This window comes from Echinops telfairi, unplaced genomic scaffold (assembly GCF_000313985.2).
Source record: "Echinops telfairi isolate 266 unplaced genomic scaffold, ASM31398v2 ScPeMD7_1713;HRSCAF=2227, whole genome shotgun sequence".
Classification (NCBI taxonomy): Eukaryota; Metazoa; Chordata; class Mammalia; order Afrosoricida; family Tenrecidae; genus Echinops; species Echinops telfairi.
Window position 1 is genome coordinate 20,659,504 of NW_022105611.1, and position 10,053 is coordinate 20,669,556.

At 34.9% G+C, this 10,053-nt stretch overlaps 1 protein-coding gene across 3 annotated transcripts in view; it reads left to right on the plus strand.

Moving 5' to 3' along the window:
- FCHSD2 (FCH and double SH3 domains 2) overlaps positions 1-10,053 on the plus strand; it is a 264,805-nt gene that overhangs the window by 95,573 nt on the left and 159,179 nt on the right. For 2 of the 3 annotated variants that reach the window (XM_004708805.3, XM_045293192.1), the window contains exon 4: positions 8,943-9,019. The exons of the other annotated variant lie outside the window; for it this stretch is intronic. In XM_004708805.3, the coding sequence (XP_004708862.1) occupies positions 8,943-9,019 (77 nt within the window). The remainder of the gene's footprint in view (positions 1-8,942; positions 9,020-10,053) is intronic. 3 annotated transcript variants of the gene reach the window in all.

Genomic DNA, 10,053 nt, shown 5'->3' on the forward strand with positions numbered 1-10,053 from the left:
TGTGCTTCTTCCATGTGGGCTTTGTTGCTTCTGAGCTAGATGGCTGCTTGTTTACCTTCAAGCCTTTAAGACCCCAGACGCTATACCTTTTGATAGCCGGGCACCATCAGCTTCCTTCACCACATTTGCTTATGTACCCATTTGTCTTCAGCGATCATATCATGGAGTTGAGCACACAATGATAAATGATTTTTTGTTCTTTGATGCCTGATAACTGATCCCTTCGGCACCTCGTGATCACACAGGCTGGTGTGGACTTCCATGTGGGCTTTGTTGCTTCTGAGCTAGATGGCCGCTTGTTTACCTTAAAACTTGTAAGACCCCAGATGCTATATCTTTTGATAGCTGGCCACCATCAGCTTTCTTCACCACATTTACTTATTCACCCGCTTTGTCTTCATCGGTTGTGTCAGGAAGGTGAGCATCATAGAATGAGGCTGCATATTTTTACAGGAGCGGATAGCCTCATCTTTCTCTAGGACTCCTCATGAGACTCAGTGGTCCCCTTTTTGTTGTTGTTAGGTGCTGTTGACTTGGTAGTTCCTTTCCAAATGTCTTGGCATGGACTAGTGAGTGCTTCTAATACTGCATCAGTTTGTTGTACCATTTCGTTTGGTGTAGGACTATACCATCTATTCCTGGAGCCTTGTTTTTTTCAATGCCGGTTACAATTCTTCTTTCAATACCATTGGTTCTTGGTCATATGCTTACCTCTTGAAGTGGTTGACTGTCAACCAATTTTTTTAGTACAGTGACTCTGTATTCCATTCACCTTTTCTTCTTTTAATGCTTCTTGCATTAGTCAATATTTTGCCCATGGTATCCTTCAAAATTGTAGTTTGTAGCTTGTACTTTTTTCTTAAAATCTTTTGCCTTGAGCTATGCTGAGCATGTTCTTCTCTTTGGTTTTCAAACTCCAGGTCTTTTACGTTGTAATGTTTTTGTTTTTTTTTTTACATTGTAATGTTTTATGAAGCTGCCTTTAACATTTTTCTGTTCAGCCTTCTTCATTGTTTTTTTCCTGAGAGCTTTAGCTACTCTTATGCTCAAGAATAAATTCCGAGTAACTTTTGACATCCACTTTGCCTTTTGCTTTCCTCCTATGTGATGCCCTTGATGTCATTTCACAGCCTGTCAGGTCTTCTGACATTAGGATTCAGTACATCAAATATGTTCTTGAAGTGATCTCTGAATTTAGGTGGGATACATTCCAGGTCATATTTTGGCTTTTGTGGATTTGTCTTCATTTTCTTCTGCTTCAACCTAAACTTGCATATGAGAGCAAATGGTGGTCTAGTCCATAGCCACGCCCAGGCTTTTGCTTCAACTATGTTTGCCAGTACTTACTTTATTACTAATTTATTTTTTTATTAAAAAAGTAGTGGATTTACAGCCATCGAGTTGATGCTGACTCATAGCAACCTATAGCAACCTATATGACAGAATAGAGCTGTCCCTATGAGTTTCTGAGATTATAACAAATAGTTATGGGAGTTTTAATGTATGTATCATAATATTGGGATGCCAATATTATGATATTGTATTATGATTTTTCACAGTGAAAGAAACTTAAGTAGTAGGTACACATGATGTCTTTTATTTTTTCCTATAACAGCATGTGAATCTATACTTATCTCAAGATGAAAAGTTTAGCTATAATTTTAAATGTATGCCATCTCAGATTTTACCTGTCCTGGGAGTGTGTTAAAGCCATGTACCTCCAGCAGTCTCTTTTGTTCCATTTTGATTACAAGTTCCTTTTTCTATTATATCCAAAAATTATAAGGAAGCATGAAGTATAATTTTAAAATAACCACATTTTCTCATTTTGTTAATAGTTGAAAGATCATTTAAAAAGAACGTCAAAAGGATACCTGAGTACCTGGGTACCTGAGCGATAGTAGAGTCCTGGTGGTTCAGTGGTTAAGTGCTCAGTTGCTAACCAAAAAGTCAGTGGTTCAATCCCACTAGCCATTCCACAATAGAAAGATATGGCAGTCTGTTTTGTAAAGATTTAAAATCTTGGAAATGGGAGGTTCTGTTCCATCTTGCCAGGTTGCTATGAGTTTTATAGCAGAGTAGTTATCAGTTTGGTCCTGGGAGTGTGAGTTCAAAGGCAGTTCTGTAGTTGGTCTTACTGCATGACCTTTGGCAAGCTACTTCTTTCTAAGTTCCCATCTATATAGTAAAGACAGTAAAGATTATCTATCTCAAATGATTGTTGTTAGGATATATGAGATGACCTGTAATAAAAAGGATGTCTAAGGTGCCTAAGAAGATACTAGCTCTTATTTCAAAGAAATATCAAGATGGATCATGACAGTATGTCTACCCTGTAATGTGTTAGAAACTTCATCATTAAGAACTTACAGTAATTCTCATTTTGCTTCTGTGTGTACTTTTCTAATCTGTTCTTCATGGTGATTTATTGTCTACAACATTTAAAAGATTAAATAAAATGAATTAGATGGAGACAGGAGGCTCATCTTACCTCTTGTGATAGTTTATAGAGAAATGCAGAGTTTTTCACTTCATGAGAATCAACAGAATTCAGGAGCTTTAGCCTTGATCTTTGTTGTTGAATGCTGCTCCTGGTCAGGGGCATGCTGTCATTCAGGCTAACAGTCCAACTGAGAGAAGAAAGTCCTATGGTGACTATAGGGACTGGGGGATGTTGTGCCCAGATAATCAAAGGGTCTATATGAATAAATATCCGAAGAACAAATGCTTGTGATAAAGGTGGAGAGGTCGAGAAGTGCCAAACCACAGAAGGCCGCTTAAGGGCCTTAGTATAATTTACTTGCCTACTCGAAACAACGGAACCTCATTGAAAGATTTTAAATGAAGCGATTGGTCCATTTTCCAAAGATCATTTTTAGTTTGGTGGAAAACAGCTTTTTTAAGAAAGAAAAGATATGGAAACAGATACGGAAACCACTTAGAAAACATCTGCAGTATCCCGGGAGAGATGATGAAATCTGTGATGGAGGCATTGGAAGTAGAGAGAACAAAGATGTTTACAATGATGCTTAAAATTGATAGTGATTGATGATGGTGGAGTTATGTGTTCTTCTAGAAGTTTTATATTTTATAATTAAATCTATAGGCCATTTTGAGTTAGTTGTCATGTCTGTATCGAGATTCATGTCTCCCTCCCCAAGCCCACCTCCCATGTATAGTTAGATATGTTGTAAAGACTATCTTTTGCCATCAAATTATCTTTGCCTTTTTGTCAAAAGGAGTTGACTGCACTTTTGTGAGTCTGTTTCTGGGCTTCTGGTTCTGTCTGTTCCATTGATAAATGTGGCTCTCCTTTGAGTACCACACTGTCATAATTACTGTAGGTTATTAGTTTGCTTTGAAATTGGGTTATGTGCATCCTAAAACTTTATTCCTATTTCTTAAAATTATTTGAGCTATTCTCGTACCTTTGCGTTTCCAAATAAATTGAAGGTGTTTTTTAATTGTTATTTGATAAAGGATGTTTCATTCTATCTATGTTTTTAAAAGTTTTTGTTATGAATAGGTGTTTCTTTTGCTATTTGTCCTCAAATCAGTAGCCATTTAAGATATCTACTTTGCTTGTCTCACCTAATAAGTTTAAATAAAATTAGTCTTTATTTTTGATATATGTAAAAAAGCCAAAATCTAACTTTAATGTTCAATGCAGATAGCTTATATACAACATGAATGAGACTTGGTGTCGCAGTGGGGTTGAGTGCTTGGCTGCTAGCCAAAAGGTTGGTGATTTGAACCCACCAGCCTGTCTGTAGGAGAAAGATGTGGCAATCTGCTTCCATAAAGATTACAGCCTTGGAAATCCTATAGGGCCTTCTGTTCTGTCCTAGAGGGGTGCTATGAGCTGAGTCAACTCGATAGCAATGGATTGTATGAGTTTAATACTTAAATGAAGAGAAAAGTAAGTGAAAGGAATTCTTACAGTTTAAAGCAAGATATTGGTTGACTTCTTTTTTCATCTTAAATATAATTGTGTGCCACATAAAATGAGTATTTATTTCTCTGTGTGCTGGAGACCAGAAGTGAATACAGAATAACCTGTGTGTGAGACATGAAGCACGCTTCTGCTCAGCTTGCTGTGGTAAAAGGGCCAAAGGTTAAACCATCAGTCCATTTCCCAGTGTCTACTCAATAGTGCCTTTCTTTGTGTTGTTTCATTTGTTAGAGCAATACAGCAAGTGTTATTGAGAAGTAAAACAAAGAAAGTCTTACATCAGACACTGATGGCTTTTCATAAAGTTGGAATAGGATGTTATTGGATGTTCCAAGAGTATATTTATAGTACATCTGGAAGTCACTATTCCAAAGTGAAGTGCCTTGTAAATAAAATCAACATTATGCATTAGTGATGCTCAAGTAAATATAAATACATATTATACATCTAGTGAGTGGGTATTAAGAGTAATGCTGGAGGGATTTTAAAAAGTAACACTTCTGAAAATGGCAAACTCGTTTTATTCATTTTAGAAAATGTATTGTGGAGATTTTGTTTTCTATATGAATTTTATTTATCTCTACTTGTCAGACGTAGCTGTAAGCATAAAATAAAAGAGGAGCCTGTTAATTTAAGTATAAATGCTTTCAGAGGTATGAAATGTTATTTAGGACCTTTTCTATAGTAGCCACATAGCCTTTGAGCATCCATGCAGATTAGATCTTGAACAGCTGCATAGAGCACATGGAAGTCATGATTCCTGCCTCTGTGAGCTGACTTGAATAAAGTCTTTCATCTAGAGATCTTGTGTTTGTCTAATTCATGAATCCCTCAGCTCTTCTCTAAGGGGTTCATTCACTTTAATACAGTTCTACTTTGTGGTTTAGTGCTCTTAAAATTGCTTTTGTAGCTTGTAATACACAAAAAAGGTAAGTTAAAACCATTTCAGATTTTTAAAATGAATCACATAAAACCTACTCAAAAGTGATGTAATTTGAAAAGCCTTAGATGATATCTAGTTCAAACTTAACCAGCTATAAACTGTGTGATCTTAAGTTAGCTATATATCCCTTTACGGTCTAGTTTCTTTATGGTTGTAAAAACACTTCACAGAGTTGAGAGGAATCAATGTGCAGATATGCTTGTTATTTTGTTTTATATAAATTTAGAGTGCTGTCTTTTTGCCTTCTATCCTTCTCATCTTTGGGGGCTCATACCATGCCCTGTGTTTCATGTAAAGCATTCTGCATTGATCAAGCTGAAAAAATGGTTACTATCCTATCATTTAATTGTGACTTATTAACAAATATTTGATTATCCTATCCTCATTTGAATATTTATGTTACATTTTGCCACTATTTGGCAGTTACCCAGGTGGTGTCTCCTACTTTGTATGCCCACATGTAATCTTCTTTAAAGATTGTGAGATCGTTTAAATCAGGGATCTTGATTTATTTGCACTTTCACAAAACTTAATTTGTAGTGCCTTGTATGTAAGCTTCTATTAAATTTTTGGGTTTTTGGTTTGCAATATGCACAAATAGATTTTCTTCCAATAGTGTGAATGGTCAGATTTGACTAATTTTACTCTAGGGAGTTTAGTATTATATTAAACTGTTTTGGTCATGGTGGTCATACTCTTAGAAGTCTGGTGCGGTCTTTTTCCTTTGAGGATATGAAAATTAGGAACCAGAGTAATTATGATTCAAAGATTTTTAACTTAGAATGACCAAATAGTTTTGAGTCATCTAAATTAGAAGCAGAATAATGCAAGTGTAATTTAGCTCATGCAATGGGTATTGTTGGCATCCGCTAAATTCTTGACTCTGTTATAACCTGGGAATGTAGTGACTTAAATAAATAGTGAGGTCCCTTTGTGATAGAGTTTATGGGCAACAAACAGACAAAGTAGTTTAAATCAAACAAGTCACTTTTAGAATCCTATGATAAGGATTATAAGTAAATATGGTAGTGAGAAAGAGAGAAACTGGAGGGTGAGCTACTTTGTATATAGTGATTATAAAAGGCCTCTCTGCGAATGATACACACTAAGACTTTAAAGATGAGGAATTGCCTGGATTACCATCTTTAAATATGGTTTCTATAAAGAATCAGAATCCCTTGGAGAAATGGCTTACTCTAGGTCTGAGACGAGAACTGTAAAAGAAAACTAAAAAAGTCTACAGTAGCCAATTTGAAGGATCTCTCAAAGACCACAATTGGAACAAATATAGCATCAAAAGAATAATGACTGCAATTATTTGAAACATAAATTATTTTTAAACTATGAATTTATAATATGAATTTTAAAGTATCTCATTGTACCTCTTTGGCTCAATTCAGGAAACTGGACAATACAGGAAAGTGAAGTATTTATCCTGATTTTCCTTTAAGAATTGGATCTCAGTTCAGTGATGATTTTTAAAAATAGAATAATTCCAATTAATAAATGGAGAAGGAATGAGAACAAGTGTTGTAGTAATACATCAACTCTTAGTGAACTGTAACATGTAGGCAATGATACTTCATGCTTTCTTATATATGCTTCTGAATATTTAAAAATCCATTTTTGAATTGGGAGGACGGGGATTCAACAGGTAAAAATGGGTTTGGTGGGAAGATACTTCATGCAATGGAAATAGTAAGCATAACATGCATATGTGAAAAAACCAGTGGACCAATTCAGGGAACATTTATGTAATGAGCCTTGGTGACATAGTGGGTTACACATTGGGTGGCCAGCTGCAAGGTCAGCCATGGAAAGCACCAGCCACTCTGATGGAGAAAGATGAGGCTTACTACTGTATAAAGATTTAGTTCTACCCTTTCCTTTAGGGTTGTTATGAGTTGGAATCAACTTGATGGCAGTAAGTTTTTTAAATTTAGTAGTTGGTCTATAGAGTATGTAAATTGAAGTATTTTGTGTATGTTATAGTTCTCCGCAAGTTCTCAAAATACACTGTATCTAAACATGATGATGCCATACTTTAGCTAGTTTCTGGGGGAACCTTGAGATAAGAAGTTCCATACAGTTTCTGCTCCCCTTTGGACTTGTTGAAATCATGGTAAACAGAGACATTCAACAATAGATTTCATTAAGCCTAATTAATTTGGCACAAGACCTTAGCAGATAGATACTATGTGTAGACTGACACAGTGATTTTACTTGAACAGAAAAAATTTTGATTGAAGTATTCAGTCTGTTAATATGATTGTTGCTTACCTCAACATTTTATTTAATTATTTTTAGAGGTACATTTGAAGTAGTATTCTAAAGTTAATGACATCTGTTTGCATTATACTAGGCCCTATTAGTATGGTATGGTCTAATCAAAAAGTGGTATGTGTATATTCAGAATGAGTAGTTTATTCTCACGTCCCAACAAAAAGGGTCTTCTTTCCTCAAAAACTACATATATTATAAATAAAATGTTTTGTTCAAATTCACGTTATATTAATAGTTGGTGGGTGTATTTCTTTGTAAAACTGATTTTACCATTTGGAGTTATTTGTACTGTAATATTATTTCTTTTTCTTTTTTATAAATAGTTTTATTAGGGGCTCTTATAACAATCCATATTATCAGTTGTGTCAAGCATTTTTGTACATAAGTTGCCATCATCATTTTCAAAACACTTTCTTTCTACTTGAGCCCTTGGTCATCATCTCTTCACCCATATGTCTGTTGTTCGTCCCCCTGAGTTGGGGAGAGTTGTGTGTTAGAACATCGGTCCTTGTGATTGGTGGTGCTGGAAAAAAAGGATCTCTACCTCCAGAAAAATGGAGCAAGACCCTTACCTCACTCCATGCACAGGAATATTCTTTTTTAATCCTTTTATTAGGGGCTCATATGACTCTTATCACAATCCATACATACATCAATTGTGTAAAGCACATTTGTACATTGGTTGCCCTCATCATTCTCAAAACATTTGCTCTCCACATCTCCCCGGCATCAGTTCCTCATTTTTTCCCCTCCCTCCCCGCTTCCCCTTCCCTAATGAGCCCTTGATAATTTATAAATCATTATTTTGTCATATCTTGCCCTGTCCGACTTCTCCCTTCACCCAATTTTCGGTTGTCCGTCCCCCAGGCAGGAGGTCACATGTAGATCCTGTAATCAGTTCCTTCTTTCCAACCCACTCTCCCTCTGTCCTCCCAGTATCGCCACTCACACCACTGGTCCTGAAGGGATAATCCGCCCTGGATTCCCTGTATTTCCAGTTCCTATCTGTACCAGTGTACATCCTCTGGTCTAACCAGGCTTGCAAGGTAGAATTCGGATCATGAGAGTGGGGGGCGGAGGAAGCATTTAGGAACTAGAGGAAAGTTATATTTTTCATCGTTGCTACATTGCACCCTGTCTGGCTCGTCTCCTCCCTGAGACCCCTCTGCAAGGGGATAGGAATATTATTTTCATAGGGAAGAAATAGCCCTTAAAATCTTTCCTGAGAATTACTAGCATGGACAGCAATGAGGTTTGTTCACTAATTTTACAAGCAGTGAATATCTGCCTCACTGCAAGTTGAATGTGTATTTTTGCCTTTCTTGTATATGAGAGGCTACTAGGATTTAGAAATATAACACAATCCAAATCAAAGGATGATGGGAAAGTAGCATGTCAATATGTAATCAGAGCACTATGGAGGTGGATATCAGCTGTATCCACTGTGACACACCAGAAGCATGTTGTTTTTTTCTATACTGGTCAAATAATTTGGTAAAGCGAGAAGCAAATTAATTGCTTCAATTTTCTTACTTTTCTACTCATCCTTCTTTAAAAAGGAGATAAGAAAGGTCTATGACCATGAATCAAGGTTATAGAGTCCTGATACTGTTATTGATTCTTTACTTCTGAACCAAATTATAAATATGGAAAGATAGCATTTCTAAGTCATCTATTTTAAGGAAAAGAATGTTATATTAAAATACTTATGTAAGAACTTGTGTGCATACACATATATGTTATTATTATTGATTTTTTTAACAGGGTATCCAGAAGCTGACTAGTCAATACTTAAAGAGAGATTGGCCTGGAATAAAAGTTGATGATCGGAATGATTACAGGTAACTGAATTACGAAATCCCTGCCCATTTTCTTTTAAAATAATTACATAAAGAGCCATGTTACATATAGATAATATGGATTCCAATATAAGATATTTTTCCTTCTGCTATGTTTTTAGATATAATTCCAAAATTCAATTTTTAAAATTTTCTACAGCACATGTAGATAATCTTCTAAATATAATCTTCACTGCCTTAAACCAAGATAATATTTTCATTAATTAGTAGCCACATAAGAAATTCAAAAAAGGTAGATGAAAATTGAACACAAATTGTTTTTTCAGTAACCTATGAATGAAACATTATTTGAGCTAACAATGAAGTGAGGTCATAATTCTACTGTGATCATGCAATAAATCATACTGTTAAAATTTTAGAAAATTTAGAGAAATATATCCTCATAATAGCATCCTTGCATAAAAATGTATCAAGTAGAGAATTTTCCAGTATATCATCAAAAATATATATATGATTTTACTTCCTACTTTCTTCAAACAACATTGCATTTAAGAAGACATTTTAAATGACATTTTCAGTAAGTATTTTTAAAATAATATTTTAATGGCAGGATAATGCTTTATTCAGGGAGTTGCTGGAATATAATTATATTTCTATTTAAATTTTTTACTCTTATCAATAAATCTATAATAAATGTCATTTTACAGATACAGTTAAAAATGTTTCCTTCTTAGATTAGAATAAACTGAATGATAAACTCAGAGTATAAATAATGAGTAACATTATGACTCTTAATACATATTAGCAATTGCCTTCCAAAAAAATTGTATGTATTTACGCAACTTCCAATAATACATGAGGGCCTCTGCTTTGTGTCATCATTAGCAAACAGCCAAATTATTGAGATAAAGTTTGTTTTTTACTGAGTAATTTCTAATTAATATATTTAGAAGTAAAAAACTTTCTTTAGATTATAGTACTTTGTTTAGAAATATAGATTTGTCATAAATATTATATATACATATGTACAGTGAACCCTCGTTTATCGCGGTTAATCGGTTCTAGACCCTACCGTG